The 27,617-nt window shown below is 37.9% G+C and overlaps 1 protein-coding gene across 5 annotated transcripts in view; it reads right to left on the reverse strand.

Moving 5' to 3' along the window:
- Positions 1–2,192: 2,192 nt before the first annotated feature.
- The window catches only part of ZEB1 (zinc finger E-box binding homeobox 1), a 133,746-nt gene continuing 108,321 nt past the window's right edge, over positions 2,193–27,617 (reverse strand). For 3 of the 5 annotated variants that reach the window (XM_064704011.1, XM_064704010.1, XM_064704008.1), the window contains exons 2-9: positions 26,761–26,961; positions 21,590–21,652; positions 19,817–19,978; positions 16,788–16,990; positions 11,553–11,658; positions 8,946–10,756; positions 7,350–7,530; positions 2,193–5,258 (exon numbers count right to left, since the gene is read on the reverse strand). In XM_064704011.1, the coding sequence (XP_064560081.1) occupies positions 4,705–5,258; positions 7,350–7,530; positions 8,946–10,756; positions 11,553–11,658; positions 16,788–16,817 (2,682 nt within the window). In that variant the 5' untranslated portion in view covers positions 16,818–16,990; positions 19,817–19,978; positions 21,590–21,652; positions 26,761–26,961 and the 3' untranslated portion in view covers positions 2,193–4,704. The remainder of the gene's footprint in view (positions 5,259–7,349; positions 7,531–8,945; positions 10,757–11,552; positions 11,659–16,787; positions 16,991–19,816; positions 19,979–21,589; positions 21,653–26,760; positions 26,962–27,617) is intronic. The other 2 variants (XM_064704007.1, XM_064704009.1) reach the window with 2 other exon arrangements.

A 27,617-nucleotide genomic window follows, 5' to 3' on the forward strand; every position in this document is an offset into this window, starting at 1 on the left:
ATTTTACTGTGGCAAAAACGGAACTTTTAGTAGTGTCATGTTTTCTATCTTGGAAATAGCTTTGCTTTCAAATTGCCACTCAGTAGCTACTACCATCCCAGGTACACTTTGCCAGCACAAACATGGGCAAAGTGCTGCTTGTACAGACTTTAGGTTTACCAGCAATAATTGCATTAGAATAATTTCCCTCAAGAGTGTGAGTACAACACTTGTTGGTAGTTGAAGCAATTTTTACTGAGTCTGAACAACACTGCCTTTTAGGGTAAATATGTTATGTTCTGGGTTGATATGCCACAGTGCATTATTCTACTAAAATTTACTGAAGCCCATTGTAACTCTGAGATTAGCAAAAGTAACAAAACTTTTTCATTTCTTTTTCAAGCATCCATTAATCTATTTGGAATGCAATACGTTAAAAAACCTTTCAAGTTCATCATACAGCATTGCTGACTATTTCTGTTATTGATTACACACACGGATAGGCTGCCCCAGAAAAACAGCAACTAGACAGCAATGTGGCTATGGAGGATTTGGGAATGCCACCAAAATCACCACTGGGATGCCATATGAGTATTACTGAAAGAGAAGGAGCAGTTACTCTTCCTCAATATATCTTCAATGTATTCTCTGTTTTCTCTCCTTGAAGTTTTCTCTGTAGCCTTTCTCTGTAGCCTCTTTCTTTTCCTATTAGCTAAGTGTATTTCCCATCCCAGGGCCAAAACTTAGTATTTACTTCTGCAACAGTGTTCCTATAGTTATTTTGTAACACTTTCCCAATTCTCATATTATTTGATTAAACACATACAACTGCCACAATTTAGCTACTAGAACTGATTTTGAGGTGGTGGTTCATTATACTCTGGAGACAGGTCAGTAGCAGAAATAAAACCAGTGCCCCAGGCACAGCAGGGTTGTCCCATGCTGAATTCCAAGGACACTTTTCTTTCTCCCAGCCTGCTCCCTGAGTGCTGTGCCAGGATGAGGGATGCATGGTGAGCCTGAGGAAGAAGCAGGCACAGACATCAGCTTGGGCACACAGGGCAGATGATGGACTTTTCATCTTGTGACTGAAGAACAGGTCACAGCATAGTGGAGTTTCATTAAAACTACACAGCTCATGTTCACTGCTCTTTCCCAACTTTCCTTTATCTCTAAGGGACAGAACCAAAGGCTTTCTTTTTTATGTGAGAAACTTACTGTCCTTGAAACTGCTTTGCCATTAATTTAGAGAGGTCACAAAATCACAAAACCCACATGGCCACAGCTGGGCTGCTGCTGCTCCCCTGGGGCCTGGATTTGGTCACAGCTGCCCAGGCACCTCCACACACACAGAGCTTCCTCACTGCTGGAATCTCACTGCTGGGGCTGGCAATGGTGCCTACATCCTCTAAGCACCTCTGGCTTCCACATGAGTTTGCTCAACTAAATCAAGACACACCACAATTTCTGTGTTTTTCAAACAGGTAACAGATGATATTACAAAGTCACAAACACCAAAGACATTGCTGAGCTTGACAGATGCAAAACTCAATGCACCAATCTATTTTGAAGATAAAAATGTTAATAACATAGTGTAAGTAATGAATATAAATTCTGTCCCCTAAAACAATGACATATCCTGAGTAAAAGTTGCTTGGACTTTACTTTCTATCCAAATTACTGGCCTTCTATATTCAGCTGTCACTTACATGAGAAACCTTAGGTTTACCAAAATTCTCTGTTCTGCTACTAAAGACAGTAAAATTTTCCCATTTCAGCAAATGTCTCACTGGGTTTATTACCACAAACATCTTGGAATATGAAAAATATGAAAATCTTAGAATAGTTTCAAGAAAGTGTGTTTCATTACCTAAAAGAGAGCAGAGATAGTTCTACCTGGGAGAAATTCTGAACCACCTGATTAACTCTGTTATGATAATAATTACGAGACAATATAATTAATGCAGCATAAATGGTTGATTTCTTCAAAACAGCTTTCACATATTTAGCTCAATGATGCTATGAAGGTAGACATTTACTAAAAGTGCAGTATTAATACACTGTACAGCAAGATGCACAGGAAGTAAAATTATTACTATATGGGAGAAATCCTCTGTATGCATTAATACTGAGATAATAAGATTGAGAAATACTCAAAACTTAGGTATGTGAATATAAAGTATCATACATGATGTTCATGAACTCCCTGCCCTCATATTAATAACAGAAATTCCATTTTAGGTATCATTAAAGAAGAGAACTTTGCTTAAAGAACAGTCTGTAAACTTTGCTTGAACGGCAAAACATTGTAATCATGCACATACATTAAAATTTTCAAGCCTTTATACTTAAATTACTGAAATTATATATCTGCAATGTTGGCATTGTATCTTTGTGAAGTTCAACAGCAAAAGATACATCAGCCTTTCCATGGACAACTTATTGCTAAGTCAAGAAAACAGTTGTAGACTTATTTCATTTAAAAGCAGTCTTATTGAAAAATAGCATTGAACAGTACATTAGATAGGTACAGCAAAATAAAAAGACCCAAAAGAACAATGCACATGGTTCATTTGGAAAACTCAGTTGTTTTCCTGACACTGGTAAATCAATGCACTAATGTAGCAATCCCTGTGCCTGCACACAGTTCAAACCCCTCTTTCACTTCCATGCTCCTTATGTACCACTGAAACCCAGGACTGCCACTGAAGCAGGAGCTGTGTCTCAGTAACTTCTCATAGAAATCATTTAAATGCACTTTCTACATTACCAGAATAATAACAGTAAGTCAGACTTGTTGACGCATTTTATTGTGAGATGGGGAGTCTGGTAAAAAACTAGAAAATGACCATGATGTAACAAGGAACTTAAAAATGAAGTTTCAGATTTGTAACATACATACATGAATACAGGAACAAATTGGCACAAAAATGTTAAACATTGTTCCCAACACTGTTTTATAAGATTATTCTAATTTGGCTTACTAAGGAAATGAGAGTTTTATGGTTAGACTAATCTCTTAATAAAACTGCAGAGCATCATGCTATTAGTCACACAGTGAATTTCAAAATTTAAGAGCTTTATATTAAAAACTGGGTAAAGGTAAAATGAATTGATTGCAATTGTAAAATTAATACATTCCCATTTTAATTCTTCTGTTCTACAGTCCAAGGCAAGTATAAATGTTAACATAACACTGTTAAATCAAATCTCAATGCAAGAGAACCGATTGCATCTCTACTTTAAATCTTATCAACTTTCCAAATTTTCATACTAAAATATATTATTGTATTAATACAAACTACAGTATTATACACTACACTGTGTAATAAATAAAGAAATATAAAAATAAGACACATAAATATAAAAGTTTTCTAAAACTAAAAAGGTACATATGTCAGTAAGAAGGGTATTAATACTGCCAGGTTTGAAGACATACAGTACAAAATGTTGCACAGATCTATAAACTAAAAGAAATAAAATAATACTGATAGGTAAAAATCAGCTAACATTGTTAATAAATGGGGTCCATAATAACTAACATTTGAAAATACTTATGAGCCAGATAACATGTCATGTATGTGTCTGAAATTAAAGTAAACCAATAAAGCAATAAAGCAGATTAGAAAATTTCCCTTGTAATTATTGTAGAGAAATTCTGCAAGTCAGGTATTAACCCAAAATACCACCAAATAATTAAATAATGAAATATACCAGTGTTCTTACTTCTCTGATGGCTGAGTGTTTTTTCCCCATGAATAGTTTAGAAGTTTGATACAAATCAACAAATGCTAGTTATTGTAGGCCACACATTGGATAAAGGCTGCTTAGAGCCTTTGTAATACTGATAAATGGCACTTACAGCACATAGGTCTTGCATAAGGCCAAAGGAGATACAAAGCTTCATATCAAATCCTTCATATCATTACTACATACTCAAAACACAATTACAAACACTGTTTTTGACAACTTTCCTGTCCTTACCAGTATTAACACTGTTAGTCCCTGCAATCAGAACTCAACGACAATCTTCTCAACTACATTTTTAACCACATGAGTAAGAAACTTCATTTCTTCTATCATCTTCTTCCTTAAGGCTAACAATACACTTTAAATGATAATATGCTCTACTACAACATCTAATGTCATAAACTGCTACCTTCTAGGTTGAATTTACAAAGGTAGCCAAGCACTGTTTGCAACTGCATTACACGTCTCTGCAAAAGGGAATTTTGTAGTGCAGAAGTTCTCACATTGTAAAACATAAGAAAATACTGAAGTGGATTTAGGAAATGTTTTACCATAAAAAAAAAAAAAATCATATAAATCTCTCCCAATTGTACAGTTTAAAAATTAATCAACTTAAGAATGAAAATTAATACTGATAAAACAAACAATGCCAGACGCTTGTCTAATAATCAGGTTTCCTACAACCTGGTAAATCTTTGCTTCCAGAGTCACTGTATTTTTCTAATCTGCTTCATGTTATAAACTTGTTCCTAACTTTGAAAACTGTGTGAAAAATTACTAAGTTTGAGGTTCAGGCACACCTGGATTTCTTTTTTTTTTCTTTTAATTTTTTTTATATATATATTTTTTTACACAGTAGTGAACAGAAATCACAGTATGCAGGCTACTGCGTTTCCATGAAAAGCATGTATAATATAGAAGGAACTTCATTACCAATTTTTTTTTTCCTTATAGAAAAAACCTAGCATGTAAGCTTTATTCATTATTTTCTTCTGACACCTGCCCATTATTTTGTATAACTTCTGGTTCTGCATTGCTTGCTTGATTTACAACTTCATCATTCTTGTCACCTTCAGTTTTCCCTTCTTCCTCTTCTACTGCTGCTACTTCTTCCGCATCCCCTACTTCTTGTAGTTCCCTACATTCTTTTTCTTCCTGAAGTCCCTCTATGTCTTTTTCTTCCTCCTCCTCTTCCTCTTTTTCACTGAATTCCTCCTCCTCCCTGGTCAGGCTCTCCCTCTCATCAGAGTCGATCTGCGAGGGGGACGCCCTGGGCAGGGCGTGCTCGCTGCTCAGCGCCTCGGGGCCCAGCTCCTCGGGCTCGGCGCTGTCGCGCTCCTCGGGCTCCCTTTTGCAGTAGGAGTAGCGATGGTTCATGTGCTGAGAGTAAGAGCCCGAGTGGGAAAACCTCTTTCCACACTTGTCACATTGGTAGGGCTTTTCCCCAGAATGCAGTCGCATGTGTTCGATCAAATGGTGTTTGTGTTTAAATGCTTTCGTACAGATTCCACACTCGTGAGGTCTTTTACCTGCAAAATAAAGCACAAACAGTTGGGCATCTTGTAGCAGAAGTGTTAAAATTGTACACTGCTGTTTTCACTGTAAAATGCTGTTGGTGAACTTATTAGCATTGATTAAATTTTATATAACAAGATGTTCTACTCCATGCATTATCAGGCTGAGTCTCTTTCCTGAGCCCAAAGGCTGAAGGTGCAAGGGTACATTGTCACAATCGCTACAGTAATTTCTAAGTTTTTTAGGAAGACTCATCATCTCATAAAGAGATTCTCATATATGACTTTTAGCGCCAAAAAGTGCAAATATAAATTAGAAAATCAGACATTTTTCTTGCATAAATTATTTTCAATTGAAACCATTTTAACTTTTCTATATTGATGGCAATTTAAAATTAGCTAAGCTTTTACATCAGTTTTGGTGTATGAAGTCCTTCCATGATACAAGTAAAAGGAAAATCATTCTAAAGTCTAGGCTGAATGCTTTATGTACAAAACTTGCTGACTATGCATGCATTGACATGAAAAAAAATCTGTTTCACTCAGTGTGTTTCTGCTGTTTTCCAGCTACTGTCTTGTTTTTAGAGTTTCTTATAAATGTATGAGGAGCCTAGCAGTGTTATTTTGATTTTGACATTTAACGTTATTACACAAAATGACTTTGCAGTCTTAGCTCAGACATAAAAGACAAAGACAGTAAGACATCAGGTTTCTGCTCACACTACACCTGTGACCAGCACATCCATGTCATCTCATGCCAAACAAGCAACAAGGCAGATATTGGTCTCTCTTCCCAAGAAAGAAGTGATAGGACAAGAGGAAATGGCCTCAAGTTGCACCAGGGGAGGTTTAGATTGGAAATTAGGAAAAGTTTCTTCACCAAAAGGGCTGTGAAGCACTGGGTGCCCAGGGAAGTGGCTGAGTCACCATCCCTGGAGGTATTTAAAGGACAAGCAGATGTGGCACATCTGGGACAGGGTTTACCAGTGGACTTGGCAGTGCTGGGTTAATGGCTGGAGTCAATGATCTTAAAGGCCTTTTCCAATCTAAATGATTCTGTGATTTTGAATGTTACATTGAAGTTAAAACCGGTAGAGGAAGAACAATTCTGCTAGGAAAAGGAAGAGTTAAGAGAGTCTCAGGACAGGATAGGTATGAAATAAGATACCCTTAATGAATACAACTTGAGAAAATTGATCAAGACAAAAGAATTTGTAATGTTTTTAATTTTATATGTGATATAAAACTAGAAGGCTAGCATGCAGAAATATAATTAATATAATAATTCAGCTACTCTGTCAAGCAAGAAAGTAGAGCAGCATGAAGGGAGCAGCCAGAAGTTCTAAAGAGTTTATTTTATGGATATGGGGAAAGAGAAGATAACAGAGCCAGCAATAATACAAAACCCAATACATGTTTGGCAATATATAACACAAAACCCAATATATATTTGGCACCTAATCAGTAAAAAAAAACCCCAATTCTTACTTTAAGACATCACAGAAGAAATAAGAGAGCAAGAGGTATTAAAAATATCCTAAAGATACCAGAACCTGAGCCAAAAGGAACAACTATGAGAATTAAAAATAAAAATCAAAGCCAAAAGGGTGTTCATTAGCAGTTAGATTCTATGTCTAATGAATAGCTGAAGCTGTTAACTTCAGGGCATTATAAATGTAGCCCAGTTGGAAAATCCTTCATGCCAGATATGCACACTGTTTTTCATGCACAGTATCAAATACACACATGATCCTTTTTCCCTCAGCTTTTATTTTTAATTTTTTTAAAATTTATAACCAGGCAAGGTAAATTAGAAGTAATACATTCTCATTTATAGGCTGTAGCTCACAGATGATTATCCACAAGCCAGATGCAAAAACTCCCCCTTTTCTATTTAGGGTTTAGGTCTAACAAATTTAAAGACAGACAGAATTGCTGTTCTGTCAAACAAATATACAAAACCAGGTGTTTCTAAAGAAAGCTTAGCACAGGCAGTAAGGACTGCTACACTTCCCTACACCACCTGAGAACTGGGTTCCAGTTGAGATTATCAGTTACATGCTACCAAAGAAATAAGAATCAGAAAAGTCTTTTCCTGGTACATACCTGTGTGTTCATACTTATGTCTCAATAACGAGCTGCTCTTCTGGAATATTTTGTCACATAAATCACATGCATACATCCCATTTTCTGTCTTTCTCATTTTTTTCTTTGGGGGTGTTGAATCAGAATCATTTTGATCTTCTAAATTGGATATTCCTTCTGAGCTAGTGTCTTGCCTTTCATCCTTCAGAAAAATTACAAAAATAGGTTAACTCCAATAAAAGAATCACTCACATGAACTGAAGCTTCTATTCCCATTCAATTCCATAAATAGCCAAACAAAATTGTTTAGACTTCCACAGTCAAAGAAAACTCCTTTACTGCGTTGTTCTGCTTTGCAGTCCCTGCCACCATCCAGATGCAGATTTCCTCACTGGGACTGGTTTTAATCACATCCAAATATGATTGTTGGCCAGGTCTAAGCTACGTTGGCACTCTGTACTTTAGGGCCCATAAAATAAATGCAATATTACAGACCTGTAAAGCACTTCAGTAAGTGGGAAGAGCAAATTTGTCACCTAACTGCATTTCTCAGCTAATGCTGGTCACCTACCTTTTGCCTCTGAGATTTTATGAAGTTAAAAGACTGTTTTTGCTGAAGTTTTCACAGAAAAGCTATTTAAATTACCATTCACATTTGCATATTTCACTACCATCTTCCTCATGAAACTACCACAAATACTATTTAACCCAAAATTTAGGGGACTTCAAGTACTTTCATTAGTAAATATTTTCAAAAATATAACTGCTGTGTATTTCTAAGCAGTTTACGTGCTAAAGCTTCCCTGAAAAAGCACAGTATTTTCTACTGACATCAGCAGCATGTACATGTTACCCTCACATTTTTAATATAAGCAGCCTTGTAACTCTTCAAGGCTCCTCAGTCTCTGGCAACACAGAAGCCTGAGTAAAATGCTAGACCACCAATTTCTAAGATTTAAGTAGAAACACAGCCACTTTTCTTTTCTGCCCTGTCCCTACCTTAATGTTCACAGGTGATTCTCGGGAGGACTGACCCCAATTAGATCCCATCTGGGTGTACCCAGGGAGGAACAAGCCAGGATACAGGAGTGGCAGATAAATATCTCCCTGACTTTCAGTTGAGACTATATCTGCATTTTGTTTTAAGTGACATTACAGTGTAGGATGAAATCAGCTACTCTGCAAATCAAGGAAGCAGAGCAGCACAAAAGGAGTAACCAAAAGCTCCAAGGGGTTTATTTTCTGAATATGGGGAAAGAGGAGATGCAGAGCCAGCAAAAGACAAAAGCCATGTCTTTATTTTGCTTTTTGATCAGGAGCATTAGATAGTCTTTAGAATAGTGAGCACTAATGTCCTAGAAGATTAAATATGGAGAATAACTGAGCTGTCCACGCATTACATTTTCCATTAGTCTGGACTCAAGCTGCCTGAGCTAACTAGCTTTGCAGAGGGCAAACAGTGATATCTATTACCTATATACAATCAAGTCAAATAAGCCTGATAGCTTGTATTTATATTTTTATTTAGTTCACCTTGATAGCTTTCTGTTAGTTCAGCAGAGGTACAGATTGAATACATCATACGTACATCATGTAGGAATATGGGGACCGAAGTACCTGATTTCCATTGGCTTGGATCTGTTTTGGTGGTGTCTCATGAACTGCAGGACTAACTGTAGTAGAGTATGCATAAGCCACCTGTGGAATCAAAATGGTTTGCTTATTGGCAGCGAGAGCTCTCAAGCAGGGAACACTGTTCTGGTCAGCAATGGCAACAATTGTAGGTAACTGGGCAGTGACTGTAGGTATAGCAATATTTATGGGATTGGCACTTGGTGGGATTACATTTACAATAGGATCAGAGTCTGTAACACTGTTGTCCTTTTGTGGTTCTTTTTTTGCACAAGTTAAGTTCAAAGGTTCTTCTTGGACAGAATAAACACTGTTCTGGTAAACACTAGTTATGGTAGATCTTTCCAACAGCTCTCCATGTTGCTTTGGTAGCGAAAGGTCAAGAGGTTCTATTTGTGGCTCTTCTTGTACACCCTCTGCCGTGTACGTGTAACCCTGTGAATTTCTTGATGAAGAAAGGTTTAGTGGTGATGCAGATGGCGTGCTACTGTGTGAACCATTCAGAGTTGAAGCCCCTGGTAAAGTCTGAGATTTTGTTGTACTGCCAGGATTTTGTGAGTTACTTGTGCCATTCTGGGGTTCGCTCACATTTGAAGTTGCTGCTTGATCATCGTTGTCTGTGGGGCTGCTTAATTTAACTTGTTCAGGAGAAGATGGTCCAGAAGACTGCACAGAAATCTGTCCAGCTTGCATTTTTTCAAACCACTTTTTTACCACATCCAGTGGTAGGTTTACAGAATCTGCTATTTTGGAAAGCTCTTCTGCACTTGGTTGTGCATTTAATGCATAATAGGCTTTTAGGAGCGACAGAAGGTTCTTTAAAGGTGGCTGACCGGGAGACAAGTTGTTCTCCCCGGTTTCTGATGGGACAGGGGACTCGGGTTTCTCAGCTTCTGCTCCACTGGGCTGGGGAAGCTGAGGAGGGCTTTTTGTTTCATAGTGCTTTAATTCTTGAAGTGCATTAAGATCTCCTGGACAGTCATCACAAAGAAGACAAGTGCTATCGTTGGTCTCTCCTTCAAAGTTCTTATCTTTCTCAGACTTCACTGTGAGATCTTGTGGTAATTTTTCATTTTTGCAACTATTTGCAGGAACAGAGTTTTCTTTTTTTAGATTTTGTGGAACAACCTGAAGTTGACTTGGCTGCTCCAAGCTGTAGTTGATGATAATTTTGGTTGTCCCATCTTGGTCAACCAAAGGAAGACTGATAGCTGAAATGAGGGAATGGCCAGCTTGTTGTATAGATGCATTGTTGATTGTTTCTTGTTCTTTGGACGCAAGATTAGCATGATTGTTTTCCAGTACTTGCCTGATTACATTACCATCCACTGCCACTTTTAGTACATTTTGAATGTCACTTAAATTGATGCTTATGGGAGACACCAGACCTACTGTTGGTAGAACAACAGCTTGCACCACACCCTGAGGAGAACTGGTTGCCTGCAATGGGCTACCACCACTAAAAACCCCATTTTGCAAAGGGTTTGAACAATTAATTCCTGAAGCAACCACTATGGGCTTGAATTCATAATCCACAGGTTCAGTTTTAATTTGGTTAAGAGGAAGCTGCTCTTGCAAGGGTTTATTTTCTATCTTTTGTCGTATCTGTGGTCTTGCTGGGCTACCTGGTGATGCAGAAAGGGAAGGGGAGGAGCACTGAGACATCTTGAGCCCTGACCGGGCTCGACCATTCACGGGCATCAAACCAATACACTTCTTACTGCTTATGTGTGAACTGTATGAACCAGAATGGGAAAAACGTTTCTTGCAGTTTGGGCACTCATATGGCTTCTCTCCTAAACAGAAGAAAAATGAAAAAGAGAAGAGAAAAGGCATATACAACAGTTAATGAGGTTACAGTGCAACTTCATCAAACAATAATTACCAGAACAAATACATCATAATGACCTCTCAAAGAGTCCGAGGGGGGAAAAAAATCTTATCTAGTGAATTGAACAGTAAGAGTACAGCTCTGAGCCAAGGCTCCTTTAATATGTTTGTGATCCACTAGATATAGGATGGAGCCCACACGATCATGTGTTCCAGTATTTCTCTATTTGACAATTACAGATTTCATTGAACTTCATTAAAGTAGTACCACCACTAACTTCTAACTTCTTATATAAGATTTCTTATAACTTATCCAATAAATTGTGTCCTGAGTCTACTTTAGTATGACTAATCTGGAATGATGTCAATTATAGCCGCAGGAGGAACACTCAGTTCTTATGTCCTGATTATTATCAATTAAAATTCTCTAGCAAGGCTTGTAACACACTGAATGATCTGCAAACATTGAAGAAAAATAGCCAAGTGCAAAGGACCAGAAAGATGCCCCCATTTCTTCTGTGACAAGTCAAGTTTTCCTTAATTGTCAGAGATTAAGTTGCAACTGTAAATCCTCTTGAGCTTTTCTACATATTCCCCGCAGAGACCTGAAGGCTGCAGTCAGTGCTTGCAGTATTCCAAAGGGAAAAATATATGGAAAACACCAGTATTTTAAACTTAGACTTACAAGACTGCTATTACAACAAAGTTATAAAGAGCAGAAATGGTAACATTAGTACTCAATTCAAAGCTTGATTTATTTACCACTGTGGATTCGTAGATGCTCCTTTAGGTGATGTTTATATTTAAAAGCTTTTCCACATTCAGTGCACTTGAATTTTCGATTACCGCTGGACTGCGTCACATGTCTCTGTAAGAAAGAAGTCTTAATTATTGCACAGGACAGCAGCTTGCAGAAACACCTTCTATTTTCACATTGCAACATAGAAAAAGCCATACAAACCCAAAAGAATCAACCATAATTGTAAGAGACTGAAGGTGGTATGGAAAAAGGAAACAAATTAGAAATCAGGTACAAATGGAGGCACACATTTCTTCTGAATAAATCTAATACAGTAAAGAGAAAGAAACAAAACAAACTCAAAATATAGTTGCCCCTTCTCCTAAATTCAGGTGAAGTTTACACTGACATGTTAGTAGGAAGCTCCAGGATGAATGCTAGTTCTACTTGTGAAAGCAAAACCATCAGGGAAAAACCCCAAGCCCACTACCCACAGAATATTTCATGCAGGATAGAAAAACATTAAAGTCTATAGAAACCTGTTTAAACTTTAATCGGTTGACTTGATTTTTCCATTTACATGCTTTCAGGGCTTACTGTTGGCCTTGGATTCCTCTATATAATGATGCCACAGGACTGCTCAAGAGAAGGTAGCTTAGTGACAATAAAGGTACTCTTGGTCACAATTAATTTGCAAAATCAATGTGAGAAACTAAACCAAAACAAATAAAAATATGGAAGGGTTTCCCAAGTACAAAACACCAAACCTCTTCACCATTTGCACTGAAGCTCTGTGATTATTATTGTTAGATTTTGCCTTGTGAGAGCATTTATTGTTAAATTCTGAATTGTTTTTTTCTTTATTGCTATACTAGTTTTAAAAAGAAGCAAAAGCTAAGACAGACATGTAAATATCTGTAGTATATACATGACACATACGTTCAAGATTTGTAATTTTACCACAAACTGTATAAATCTATGAATGTGTATTTTTAAGGACAAAAATTACATGCACTTTTAAAGTTGAAACAGCTTAATTACCAACATGAAACAGAGGAACTAGGAATTTTTCTGTTCAAACAACTTGTTTATTAGAAAAGCCCAGCAGCTCCTTTTTAAATAGAGCTCATTTGGCAAAAAGATACTCTACCATTATTGGGATACACTGCAGATTTTTGGTAACTGGGACAAGGATTCTCATAAACTCAAGCACAGAGCTGTTCATGGATTCCAGGGACAAACAGGCTGCCCAGCACCAACAGCAGGTGTGGGTCAGCTGCCTCTGGTGTGAAAGCATGGGGGGAACCCCTGCCTGGCCTGCTGTGCTTGGCAGCACTGGGAGCAGATGCTCACCGGCTGCTAGGGCTCTTCCTGAGCACAGACATGACAACTGGGGCTGAGAACTGTGCTGGAGAAGCAGGGATGGATAAAACACAGGATGGTGACCCTGCTGTGAGACATGCCTGCAGATCTGAAGAACCTGTGGCTCTGCAGATTGCTGGATGAAAGTCTGAACTCTCTGCTATGACATATGCTGTCCAAATTACCAACCCTTCCTGTTCTACTCCCTGTCCCCCTTTAACAGAAGACAAATTGAAATAAGATCATCTAAATTACTTCCACATACTCTAATCCAACAGCTCCCCTGGGAGAAGCAGTTGGTTAAGCTGCAGATTTTGCCTCTCAGCAGATCCTGCTCCCACCCTGCTCAGGGTGAGCTGCTTCCTGCCTCCCCCTGGGCTCTGCAGTGAGGTCTCCAGTGAGTTTATCCCGATTAGCACCAGACCCTCATTCCCAGGTTTGGACAAATCCAGCAGGTTTGTCAGCTGTCTTTTGCTAGTTCACATGGCTTTTCAGCTCTGTTTAACTAAGTCCCTTGAAGATGATGTTCTAGAAGACTGTGGCTGACTCACTGCATTTCACTTCAAATGATCCAACTGCAATGAGTCTAGAGGACCGTGTCAGGATTTACTTAAGCCTGCTGAGAATCAGTTACCACTGTTTGTCTTGAATTATACAAGCTAACAGAACTCAGGATATACACAGTTACTGCAGGTCCTGGACTACATAAATATTCATACAAAGTATCAGGGCATGTATTCAATCTGTCAGAAATGTTTCTCCTCCAGTCTTTAAAATCAAATGTTTTATTTCGAAGGCATGGAAGTCCATACTCCATTTATCAAAATGTTAATGAGTTTTCCTGTTTTCCCAGTCATAGCTGTGAGGTGCTTTAAGCTTTCTGCTAGGTAGTGTTTCCAAATCTTAATTTGGAAATTTTGCCTTAGCTTCTTATATTTGTAACTCTCTGTTCAGTTTTCTTGCTGTCTCTCATAATACTGATCAGAATTACTTTGATGGAGCTTGTTTAAATGTAACTGAGAAATCACAACACTTCTCCAAAGTACCACCTGTAATATTTTCACCTTCTTTTCTCAGTTTCAAGTGGTTTTCCCCATCTCAGCATTGTTAGTTTGTGCCTGAGATATGTGATATATTTCTAATACACAGTCCATAATTGCTCATGAAAGAAATATCTGATCATTAAAGAATTAACTGCAACATTCAAAGAATATTCTTCTGCACTCCTGGAAGAACTGAAAGAAGAAATACCAGCATTAAGGTCTGTAACTAGCCTAATAAAATCCCTAACTAATACATCCCTGCACCAAATGTTTATGGTGCTTAGGACTGAAGCCCACCCCTCTCACACCAGAGAACAAAAATAATTAATGAGAATCCTCCAAAGTTATTTGGCAGACAGAAATTACAGGTATATCAGGGGTTTCTTCACAGATAATGTTTCCAAGAACTGCCATTTCTCAGCAGTGTGCACAACACTGTGAAATTCTGAAAAACTACCTACAGGTGCTTCATAAATTGATGAGAAAAAAAAAGAAAACAAATATAAGAAATATTTTTCACACTTCAACATCCCTTTTGGTTCTTCACATGTGAAGGCAGACAACACACACAGCATCCCCTCCTACCAACTGTTAGTGGTGTGGAAGCAGCCAAGGGCGCCGTGAGGAGCAGGGGGAGGAGGGAGGGAAGAAGAAGAAGAAGAAGAAGAAGAAGAAGAAGAAGAAGAAGAAGAAGAAGAAGAAGATGGTGCAGGATGGCTCTCAGCTCTCTGCTGGAGCAGGAGTAAAGTTTTGTGTACCTGCCCCTGGCTCAGAAGGAGGCCCAATGAGCAGGTACCCCTTCCACTGCCTTCACTAAGCTAGATTTTATCTTTGCTCATTGCTGCTTTGTACAGAACAATTTCAAGATTGTCACATGATGGACGTCTCCAGCTAACAAAGTTATTCAAATAATCTATGGTCAGGTGAAGTTCTTTAACAGTAAGAAATCAAGTTTTAAACATGCAGCTGTTTAAGATCCACAGCCAGGAGGTCTATACTTTACTAATGACAAAATTTTCCATTACTCAAATGATGTAATCATGTATGTGCAGCCAATTTTGAAGACATGACAATTCTGCAATAATAACATAAACAAACAAGTATTTCACATTTACCAAGTATCTAAACCATTGTAGTTTCAATTCTGGCTATGGCTGGAGAGAAAAGAACACACTTTCATGGGTGTAATACTGACTTCCAGATACTCCATAGAAACAACATTAACCAAATACAATTGTGCCTTCAAAAGTATAAATCCATTAAAATATTTTTGTGGGAATACAGTTTAAACTACCCTTTTTAGCAATTCTTCTGAGTGTTTACTCACTTGGTATTTTTTATTTTTTCATTCAAACTGCATGCAAGTATGGCTTCTATCTCCCCCAACTACTTAATTCTTATGGTTTTAGGCTTGTAACTGAAAAGACTGAAAACAAATGTGGTAGCCCACAAGAAAAGCATTATATAAATAGCACTCCTAGATTTTATAGCTAGAAATATAAGATGTATGTAAGATGAAAGTAACTTTTAAAGTGCAAGCCAAGCCAAAAAGGAAGCGAAACAAAAATTAATTGCTCATGGGAAGCACATTTGAGTAAAAAAGAACTGCCAAACCAGAATATGCTGGTGAGGTTATTCCAAAGCTTGTGAGACAATAAAATCCTTGCAGCAGGATGGTTGATATTTTTTGTACCAATTTAATTGACCTGTGAATGTGAACACTTGTGTACAAAAATGTATCATAAATTTTTAACCCTGTTAAATTGTTGGACTTGGTGATACTTTGTAGAAGGGAGGTTAAAAGCCAATGTGTAAAAAAGCATCTCCTTTACTCTGGTTTTCTTAAGTAAAACATCCTCCTTTACTCTGGGCTACAGCCTGTGGTTTGGTGCTACCAGAAATGTTGGAAGTACCTTTACTTTTACATTCAGTTTTAAATTTTTCTGTTATATTTGTCTCCTATTTCATTTCTGGAGGGCATGAATCTTTCCAGTCTGTCCTCTGAAGGAAACATATCCCAGCCTCTTTAACTTGGTGGTGGAAAAGCTGTTTGTTTTTTCCTCTGGAAAATTGCTGACTGTTTCAGCTGGCTCCTGAGCCTCAGAGCGCCTCTGATAAGCATGTGCTGGGGATGGATGATGGGACATTGTGGGGATAAAGAAAGAAAAGAAAAAGAGGGATGGAAGAACAGAGACTCAGGATCTTCTGATGGTTATGATCAGATGGTTAACTCATGGAAGACATTCCAGGGACCCATGCCCTCAGGTCAGCCCATGAACCAGAGAAAACAAGCTCATAACATCTTTAGCCTTTTCCGTTGCTTCATTTAGTGCTAACATCATATTTCACACATTTAACACCATATTTAAACACTAATTATTTGTATATTGTCTTACAGCATGAATTGCATTTAAAAACTGTACCTCACAGTTCAAGCAACACAATGGTTTGTTTTTTAAGGGCAAAAATGCTACAGTAAATTGTGAATTATTCAAACAGAACTTATGAAAAAAAAGGAAATGTTTCATTAAAGGCTTGAAATTAGATTTAAGTCATAATTTTTATGCAATGGTAGCCAATGAACAGAAAAATACCAACAAATTATCTACAAATGCAATAAAGCACTTCTGAAAACAACTCTAGTGCCTAGATGAATGAAAACAGGAATTGAGAACTGACAGCTACAGAAAAAACCTGACTTGAGCAGCAAGCTTGAGTGTGTTCTCTGGGCCTGGACCATGAGCACACAGATGACCTGCTGTGAACAGTTTACTCTCTCTGCACCTTTCTGCCCACATAACAAACCACAGCGTTGCTGCAGAGGACAACAACCATGCTCCAAATGCCACTTACTGGGTCTCTTCCTGATTTGTGTGATGTCATGTGGCGGTCAAGCTGCGTTCTGTACGCAAAGGTGTAGCTGCACAAGGAGCAGCTGAAGTTATCCTCGTTCTTTTCATGGCGGTATTTGATGTGTTCCTTCAGAGAGGTGAAGCGTTTGTATCCCCGGTCGCAGTACGGGCATGTGAGCAGCTGGGAAAACGCGTCAGGAGTTCCTACACAGGGCACACAGTGCACCAGACTTAAATGTTACTACCTGCAACAAACAGGCTTTACATTTGCACCTATCACTGCAAGAGAACATGAAGCTGCTGGAAGCTCCATTTGTTTTAGAGAAGGACTTGCGATAATTTAGATTTTTTCCACAGGTATTATGCAACCTCCCACACTATTCCCCCAATGTACCTTGGGGAGAGTCAGCACAATATGCTGACAGGACAAGGAGAAACGGTTTTAAACCAAAATAGAGTAGATGGAGACTAGATATAAAGAAGAAATTTTTCATTATAAGGGTGGTAAAATACTTCAACAGGTTGGCTAGAGGGGTGGCAAATGTCCCATTCTTGGAAATATTCAAGACCATCTTGGAGAGGGTTCTGAGCAACATGATAAAGCTGAAGATGTCCCAGCTCATTTCAGGGGGGTTGGACCTAGATGACCTTTAAAAGACCTGTCCAAACCAAACCATTCTATGATTTACAGATATGTATGTGTTAGTAGGATATACTGTCTGCAGGACAGAAAATAGAGAGATCAAATGTGTGGCCATATATATGAGTCTAATGTGGTCTATGGAATCTATTTTTCTGGCTTTCATAAATACTTCTGTATTAGTACAGGATAAAGTGAAACCAGACTGAAGCTAAAAATTATTTTCACATGCCTATTTCAAGAAGATACCATTTATGAAGTTTTAGTTCCATCCCTTCTTACCAGCATGTTTAGCTCTCCACATAGCAACTCATTCTATCCTTGAAAAATTTATTTTTAAAGCACTGAATAAAATACTTCTTTATGAATTTATCACTAAAGGTATGATCACATAAATGTAGGGTTTGCTGTATTTGATCAAAACACCAATTTATAGGTGTGATATCCTCCAATGAGCATGCTACTCTTCCTTGCTTCAAGTCAAATAGGAAGGAAATTTTGCAAGGATGCACCTATGCACTGTGCTGAGCCTGAGCAAGGTGGAAGGTCTTTTCTGATTAACATTTTATGCTCTGACGCACAAGGGGCACATTTGTACACGCTGTCATTTTAAGTTTCAGAACTGTAAGAATTATTAATGCTCATTAAATGAACCAGTACTTTAGAAAGTACTTCTGAATTATTTACCTTCATCACCTCTTCCAGCAGTTATCACCACAGATTGGTAATATGTTCTATGAAGTAGCAATTCATTCTGTTTGTGTGGAATTTACTAACTTGATTTTCACTGAACTTGCCACTGATCTTGCAACAGTGAAAAGCAATCAGATCACTTTTCCTTATGACTAAAAATCACTTTTTCTGTCATGTAGGTTCTTTTATACTTGTTATAGTAACAAACAAAATAACCTCTACCCACTGAGATTTTTTTTTGTTGTTCTATCCATTTCTGCTTTTCCTGGTTTAGCTGAGTTGTCCAAAAAGAAAGCCATTCCCACATGTGTAGACCAAGTATACTTCCTCTCAATTCTCTTTTTACCATCTACAATTCAACTCATCTGACATAAAGAATACTCCATTTCATCACAAATACAACTCAGTGGAAATGTCAGAAGCACGTTAGCTTTAATTCTATTTCCATTGGAGGAAATGGAGAAATGAAAACAGTTTCTCAAAATCACAAAAAACTCTGATTCTGTCACTTCTCTTGTCTACCTTCCCAGTTTGGAAGCATGCATCTTCACCAAATGTCACTACATTTTTGGCATTTTCTGTTCCAAAATGATTAAAACACTAAATACTATCATTCAGCCTTGTGATCTTCACAATACTTCTCGGTGAAGTTACTGGGATAGGTCCAATTTAAATGATTAATACAAATATGTATTTTTAATGATTACATGGAAATCATATGACAAGTCTGTAAAACTAACTTGACAATATGTGCCACTGCAACCACATATGAAAATCTTAAATTAATGAATGCACTTTTTAAAGTAAAATCTGTAATAGCATAAAATCTCTGGAGGAGCAGAACAAAAAGGTTATCTTTACATCTATCTGCTCAGTTATACTCATTTCTTAAAACAATTAGAACACAAATCCTAACCATTTATGTAGGCTGTTACCTTTTCTTGAAAAATCATAAATATCCCAATTGACACAAGCTATCTAAGCTAACACTTGAGAAAACACAGAATGCCAAACCAATCTCAACAGCATTCATGTTCAAATACTTCATGATGAAGAAATGAACAAAGTGTAACCACTCATCTCACACAGAACACCTTAAGCATGAAACTTCTTCAGAGGAAAAAAAACTACATCTATGTGAAAATAACAACAGGTCATTATTTTTACCACATAAACATTTTTATATGAACAATGCTTCTTTTTTCTCTGCTGCTGTCCCTTCAGGCAAAAAAACCCAAAAGCCTGTTGTAGACTGGCTACCCAATAAAAGAAATTCTATCTAATAGGTCCTATTGGGAGCTTTGTTTAGAAATATAAAAAAGGAAAGAAATATGTTATAACTCTCCTTGAGTTATCCTTATACAAATTTGTACTATTTTGCTTTACTTCTATTTTGTTTAATAAATGTTTATTCTGTTCTGTTGAATGGATCTATGAAAGCATGGACTTTTCTCTTCAATGACTAAGTTATCATTTAGGTACTCATACAAGTGAATCCCAGTGCATGTCTTGTTTGCAAAATCAAGTGGCAATGTTTTTTGCATGATGATCCTATCCTCTTACAATTATTTAACTAAGATTCTTTTCCTCTATAGTTTCATGTACATGCACTGGTGTCTTCTTAAGCCCAGCAGAAGTTTTGGGTCAAGGAGTGAGTACAACTGGTTTCATAAGAACAGAGCTGATGAGATATTTACCATTTTCATCCTGACCACTGGCTTCTGGCGTGCCTTGTCTCTGGTCCTCCTCAGGTGCTTCAGGGTAGATAACAGCTGTATCTTCTTGTTTAAGGAATTCTTCAACATTAGGGTCATGGTTTTGCTCATTCTCTGCATCAGAATCACATTCATCTTCTTTTACTAAGTGTGAAAAACAAGACACAAGATACAAAATTAAGTTCAAAAAGAACATAAATGAGATTCAGTAATTCACATTGCCAAATCTCCCTCTAGCCAAGTATTTAAAAACTCTTTACAGACACTAGCATAGGTCAAGTCCCTTAAGATGCCAGATTATGCCATGTTTTGGAAGAACTGGTAGCATAATGGTATTTAAAAACTTGACTAAACACAGTTTGCTTAATTCAGTGCATTTTTGTCATTTCAGATTTAGCTGTTCTTCTCAATTTCCCTAAAAATCTTAAATGCAACATTAATTATGATTTAGGCCTTGTAGTTGGAAGGCCTGTTTACCATCTTGGCTCCTGTGTTTGCAAAAGTACATTTGTTGCCTTCAAGACACAATTTTAAATGTTATTTATAGCTGTTCATCAGCACAAACTCAAAAGATATTTGAACTCAGTAAAAACCTGGCCAGATAAACGCAGCAAACTTGAACTCTGACTGGCTTGTTCTGTGGTGTTGGAAATGGCTACCAAAAAGGCTTCAGATCTAGTTAACAACTTTTAACACTTCCCACTTAAAAACTTAAGAGAAAAGCCCAATGAAAACTGCATTGCCAAGTTGGCAAATAATAAATTAAATTTTTTACCTAATGCTTGTATGATAAATATTTGATCCCAAGTATTAGCCTAAATACATTGTTCATAGAGTTTATTTTTACCATGGTGGAACGTTCTGTAAAAGCTCTGCCTGCAGCACCCTAAATCATTACAGATGTTCTCCACTATTAATGTGAGGTATATTTTTAATAGGAAAGAGAAGTTTTATGATTCATCTCTCAGTGTGAAGTCACATACTCAATTTAAAATTTGACACAATCTTTTTATGACATGAGGCAGTCTCTCACATGTAATGCAATGAATAATGCAGCTCTCCATAGCTGCAAGAACTGACTATATAAGAACTGAAAAGAATGGGTGAAACTAGAGTTTAAAACATATCAACGTGTTTAGATCTGGGTTTGCCTTTAAATAAGACTTACTCTGATATTATCTACCTATCTAGTAAGGGCATTAAATAAACCCCCCAGAAACCTTTCAGAAGTTGGATGGGATATATATTAATCTTCTGTCGTACAGAGAAATGGAAAAAATAACTAACCCTTTGCTTTTGCTTGAGTCTGAAATTGAAGTACACATTTTATTTTGCTTTCTATGTAATCAGTCCAAGCAGAGGAGTAGATAATAAAATACAGTATTAGCTTAAGTCTATTTTTGTATATTTCTTCATAGTTACAAACACTACCTGTTGACCCTACATAAGCTCATTGCTGTTCCTTGCTCTGCCCTTTGGAGACGTGACGCTGCTGGAGCTGCATGGTCAGTCCCTGGGAGGGAGGGAGGGCTGCTCTGTGTCCCTGGTCACCTGCACCTCTGGACCCTGCACACCAAAAGATGCCCACACATTTTTCCTCAGCTAAAACAGCTTTTACAGTTTAAGACCTCTAGCATGGAAAAGCAAAGCACTTTTATAAACCGAGGTGGGAGAATTCCAAAGCTTTTGGAATGATACCTAACTAAAATTCAACAGCACTTTATGAATAAGGGACTCAGATTAACAAAGAAATACCTGTACATCCAATTTCATCTGTCTGAGCTTCAGGCCCCAGGATTTCCTTTCTTTCTTTTCCAGCTGAAATAGCACATTTCACAAAAAGAATGAATATTTAAAGAAAACCCCACAAAACAACAACAAAAGGCACATGCACTCCAACAACTTAATATACTTGAGTTATTTCTTCATCAGTGCTTTCCATTTCTGTATTGTTCAGAAGTGCATTTAAACACAATGTTCTTTCAAAAATATGGATGGCACGTTATTTCAGCCGTGTGTGATCAGTTGAACCACAAAGATATTTCATACTTAAGAAAACAAAACCTAAAAAGGAAGCAATACTAAACACTGACCATTATGTGAAGAGAGGTAAAGCCGTGGACAGTGTGTTTCACCAGCAAATAGAGAGTCACCTACTTAAGTGACCCCATCTACAAATGCAGCCATCTGATACACTGGAATATTATTTCCAGAAATCAGAGCATTATAAAACAAATGCAGTTATGTTGTTTTCTCCAATTAGCGGTTTTCAGAAATGATTGATAATTTGCTGGTAATGCCTGCAAACAACAACCTAACATGCTCCCTTTTCTAGCAAATTATCTGGAAACCACTTAAGGCTGTGATTGCCTTAAAAAATTAAACAAAAATAGGATTTTAAACACATGCTTCCCCTTCAGAACAACTGTGCACTGCAGATCTGCTTCACGTATCGATTCCAATACTCGGTGTGAGTCTGCAGAACCAGCACTGCAGAGCCAACCTGCTGCCCCAGCTCTGCCAGCTCTGCAGCCCTCAAGGATGCAGCATGGAAGTTTTAACTCTAATTTTCACAACAGGTTGCTGGTGCAAATCAATAAACAGCCAAGTTATTCTTCATTTTGCTTCACTGGTTGGCACTGGACTGGGAAGCTCCCACAGGAAAAGCCACTGCTGACATTTCTGTGGGTACCTGGCTCAGGGCAGGAATACACAGCAGAGCTACATTGCTTGGTTTGCTCTCTGTCACTCCTATATGCTCCATCTAGGCTATGCCAATAGATGTGAAACTAAAGTGTTATTTCACAGTTTCATTATGGAAACCTTGGATGCTTCAGACGTACACTCCAGAAAACACCTTCTAGGTGATGCAGAAGGTTAGAGCACAGCTGCTCTGACCTGAAATGGCACCTATTACACTTCCATTACTTACACTTCTATTTACCTTCCCTCACTTTACTTCAGCGCAGGAAAAATCCTTTAGGTTGGTAAGTCAAAAGCCCAGAACATTCCAGCTTTTTAATTACAGAAGAAGCCAATTTCTCCTTTATGGAAGGAAGATGACAAATCCTAGGAGAACTTTTAAGTTCTCAAATAATACCAGCTTCCTCAAAGGAAAAGCTTCTTAATTCTGCCTACTTTGATCAAAGCCCACAGACCCAAGGTATCTGCAAATAGTGGCCATTCAAACACATTTCTTACTTTAAACAAGAAATGTGTTTAAAAGGAAACTGCAACTCTTAAATCTTACTTAATTTCAACTGACATCTTAAAAACCCCTCAAGTTTTGGATCATGATACCAGACTTGGTTCAGAGTTTGTAAGATGGATGACTGGATGCAAAGCAAATTTAAACCCAAAATTTAATTTCGTAAAATCAAACACAATACAAATTTTCCTTTAAGGAAGGTTTTTGATGGTTGTGATTTTTCTCCATTATAAAATAGGATCTACATGAGGGGGAAAATATCAATCAGTAAGTTATTACTCTGGAAATTTAAATTACAGGGTCCCCAGTAAATTCCACTGGCTTCAGTACAAATAAAAGTTATGCTTCCCAACAGAATGTCAAGGAATTTATGGAATTATAGATTAATCTAGTGAAGTTAAACTCCCTCTCAATTCTAATAATCCTAACCTCTGTTTGGTACTGTCTCTTCCCAATAGCTAAAAGTAGGGTATAAAAAAGGGAGAAACCCTTTTCAACAGGTAAATGCTGAAGGAATAATAATTTGAAAAATATTAAGTAGATATACATCTTTATAGCTACGTATGGTCCACAAATAAAGACAACATTGCAACTGTGCCCTCAGAAGCCCAGTTATCACACAGCTGGGAAACAACAGAATGGGATGTGATGTGGGATGTGATGATGGGGAAACAGACCTTAAGACACCGTTCCACCAAGCAGAAGTCACAGCTCTGAGTTCCAGAGGAAATTCAAGCTACCTGCTAAATGACAGCCTAAATAGAGGTCTCCACAAATAGCATCTAGGTCATGAATATCCATCCTGGTATTGCAGCTGGACATACCAGATAGTGTAAAACAAGTTCTTGGGCTTCTACATCTCATCACTGCTTATGAGCTACTGCTCAGAGACACACTGGGGCTTCCCAGGGTTAAATGCTGATGATTTTCAGATGTCAGGGGACAGTGTTAACTAGCAGCAAACATGCCTGACAACTACTGACATTGGCTGACAGTAAGGATCTCTGCATGGCTAAGATAACTGATCAAATTGAAACCACTAGCAAAGTGGAAATTTTAGCTGTAGGCAGAAAGACAAACTTCACTGAAATTTCCACTGCAGTCTTTATCTGCACAGAAGGAAATGAATTCCAAAGCCATCAAGAGAGTTTCTAATTTAAATTCTTTGGAGCTAATTTTCTGATATTCATGTAGCAAGCACTATTTACAGCTTGCAATATTGACTGGTTGTTTGCTTTTTGATCAAAAACATGCCACACACAACCCACCAAATGCCAGCACACACTTTTGAGCATATAGGCTCAACCTAAAATCTGATGACTTCAAGGAATTTTTGAATTCCAGAAAGCACATAAACATAAAACACGTACTTTTTTCAAAGACATCTTAGTTTCAGTCCTGAGACCTCCAGATTTGCTAAATACTTACAGTACATAATAATTCTCTTTTAAGAGCATTAATACAATAAGTTTAACTCTGCCTTTTTTTTTCTTTTAATTGTAGCATAGTTTTTGCTTCTAACTAAAGCAAAGGAAAATCATATTAGAGAATCATTGCACACATGAATGCTGGCACACTGTCAACAACATGTACAGGATACACGTGGTTCACTTTTTTAAACCCCTATGACTGTTTCAGTTAAACCTCTTGAGAAACACACCTTATATTTAAAACACCTGTTCCTAGGGTCTTTTAGAAATTCAGTTAGAATGACTGGAAACGGAAGGAAACTAATCTGATACAGAAATGTTATGTGTGTTGTTTCTATTCTGGGCAATTCGTGAACAGAATAAATATGCAAAAAACTCATTCAGTCAAGTTCAGCTAAACCCAGAACCACTGAGTACTACTTTACTGGTGAAACACAACTTACTAAAACTGCTGCAAAGTATATTTTTCTAAAGGTAATCACCAGTATTGAAGATAGCTGCACACCATCTACCCCAGCACATTTCCCTGTATGTGAGAGATCATGTATTCAGTACCTCTCTCTTCATATTTCTAACATGCAGCCAAGACTGATGATGTGATTTTCAGCTCATACCTTCCCTTCTAGGAAAGCTATCAAAAGAGTAAACAGTATTCTACCCTAGCAAATCAAAGCTCCATAAAACCTAACGTAGCCTCACTTTTCTCATATAACAATTGCCAGAAATTTCAACTATTTATTAAAAGACCCCTATTCTCAAATTAAAAAACCCTTCCAGACTGCTACAAAAGAGGCTTCAGAATACGTAATTTTTACAGAGCAAATCTGTGGTTGTTGAGCAAGCTTGTATGGCAATTGATTAATCTTTTGTCTGACTACCAATGAAATTCTGTCTTCATTAGCAAACTCCAAAGCAGAGAAACATTGCTTACATTGCAAATCTTCAACCACAGAAGAATTTAAAATTAGAGAAGTTAGAAATTTAGCAAGCAAATTTTTAAAGGTTAAAAATGGTATGTTTCACATAAGGAGTCAAAAAAGATGGCATCACATGTCTGAAGTGCTGAAAACCCCCAGAAAGCTGCCCCAGATGCTGTGTGATGGGTACATCTCCAGAAAGCATCCAGTCCAAGAGGTCTTGATCCCAAATGTCTGGGAGCCAGTGCTCTTCTTCCTTCCCCTTTTCAGATTTCCTACACCTGTGCTCGAAGGGTTCAAGCCTACCCAGAGCCCACTTTAATGTAACCACAATTTCTGAATCCTGCAGGAGAGCAAAGATGTTACTGGAGAATTAAGAAAATTACCTACCTAATAATTCAGCTCCAAAACACTCATTTCCCAGCACAGCATACCTTGGCAGTGGCAGCTATGTAAAAACAGGCTGAGCTGATGCTATTCTCTGAACTCTCAGCTGCTCTCTCTCAGCTGGACTGCAGTTAGGGGCCATATGAGTGCTTTCAGTTTATTTAGATGTGAGGTCATGCACCGTGTATTAAACCACCACTGTTCAAAGGTGGATGCTAGGAATTGTGGCTGGAGTTCAGCTATGCTGAAAAACATTCTGTATCTTTCAAGGCATGAAGGCCAAATTCCACAGTAAATTCCACTAATTTATGCATTTATCCCAATTTGGCTCAAAAGTAAGCATGTTGTGTGATATTATGAAACTCATTTCTTTTTACTGTGGAACTTACTGGTTCCACAGTAAAAAAAAGGCCCATCTCCCGTCTGTTTAAAATTTTCAGCTTCTAAACCTGCTGCATAATATGTGCAACACTAACCTCCTTCCAGTATTTTCAAAATAATGATTCATTATGACTTATATAGACAATTCTGAAACTAATAATCTAAAAATTACTTTTTCTGCCTGTGTTTTACAAGGAAAAAGAGAGAAATTAACATCTGATTAGGGTTTTTTTCAGTTTTTTTGTTTACTGCTTACTCCCCAAGCTAAGTCAATCCTGAACCTTATAGGGAGCTCTGGCAGAGACCTGCCAGGCAAAGACTTGAAAAAACCAAGATCAAGTAACAAGTCTTTAATCAGCCTTTAGAATGCTGCATCTGCAGTCTGGAAGCTCCTACTAAACAACAGAATTAATGCACCTCTGAATCTGCTTCAAATAATAAATTAAGAACATAAAGTATGTTAAATAAATATGTTATAAAACCTCTTTTTTGATTGTAAATCCTACATGTTATTTCAGTAATAAAGGAACCAAAACCAGTTCTCTTGAATCTTTATTTTAGAAAACTTTCTTTCCATAGTATCATCAGTAGAAATGAACATACCTTCATCTTCCCAACAAGTGTTTGTACTCGCTTCTCTTTCACTGTTTTCTGGTAACACTATATGGTCCGTTGGCAAGTCATCTTCTGGCACACTAGCATCACAGTCTGCTGCATCTGTTACACTTTCCTCTTCCACTATATGCAATTTATCTTCATCATCTGAGTCTGAGTTTGCTTCTACCACATTGTTATAATTGGTTACTGTGGAGAGACAAAAACAAAATACTCATCAATGCACTCTTAACTGACAGCATGGGGTCACATAATTATTGCTTCTTGTCCCACAGGGATGGCTCTGCCTTGTGAGCAGCTTGGCTGTAATGTTGGCACACCTGACAGCTCCTGGGCTCCCACCACCTCTCACTGTGCACACCCAGTATCAGGCTGCACAAGAGAAGGCAGCGGCCAGCTCCAGAGTTGGAGCCACAGTGGAGCAACAGAATTCCAGCTGGATCACTCCAGTGTGGATGCCAGCATTGCCAAATGTCTCTTTTATTATTATTATGGCACTGAAGACCCCGTGGGCCCAGGCTGAGCACCCTTTAGAGAAGGCAGCCCTTTCCTGCAGGCACACCCTGTGTGCTCCCCCAGCCCAGCTTCCCCTGCCTCCTCCTGGAACCAACGCACCCCACGCTCCAGCTGTGGGATCACAGGGAAACAAGTGGGAACAATAATGAGACTGAATTCAGAATGGCTTAAGTGCTCCTGATCCAAGCTAAAAGCTCTTGTAGCTACACCCATTAAAGCCTCAGCAGGATGAATGTGAAAGGAAAAATCACAGAGATCACTTAGATAGGGAATCTCATGTAATATTTGCCCAGTTACAATGAAAAGGTAAGAACTCTACTTTCTTAGCC

Source organism: Zonotrichia leucophrys, chromosome 2 (genome assembly GCF_028769735.1).
Source record: "Zonotrichia leucophrys gambelii isolate GWCS_2022_RI chromosome 2, RI_Zleu_2.0, whole genome shotgun sequence".
Classification (NCBI taxonomy): Eukaryota; Metazoa; Chordata; class Aves; order Passeriformes; family Passerellidae; genus Zonotrichia; species Zonotrichia leucophrys.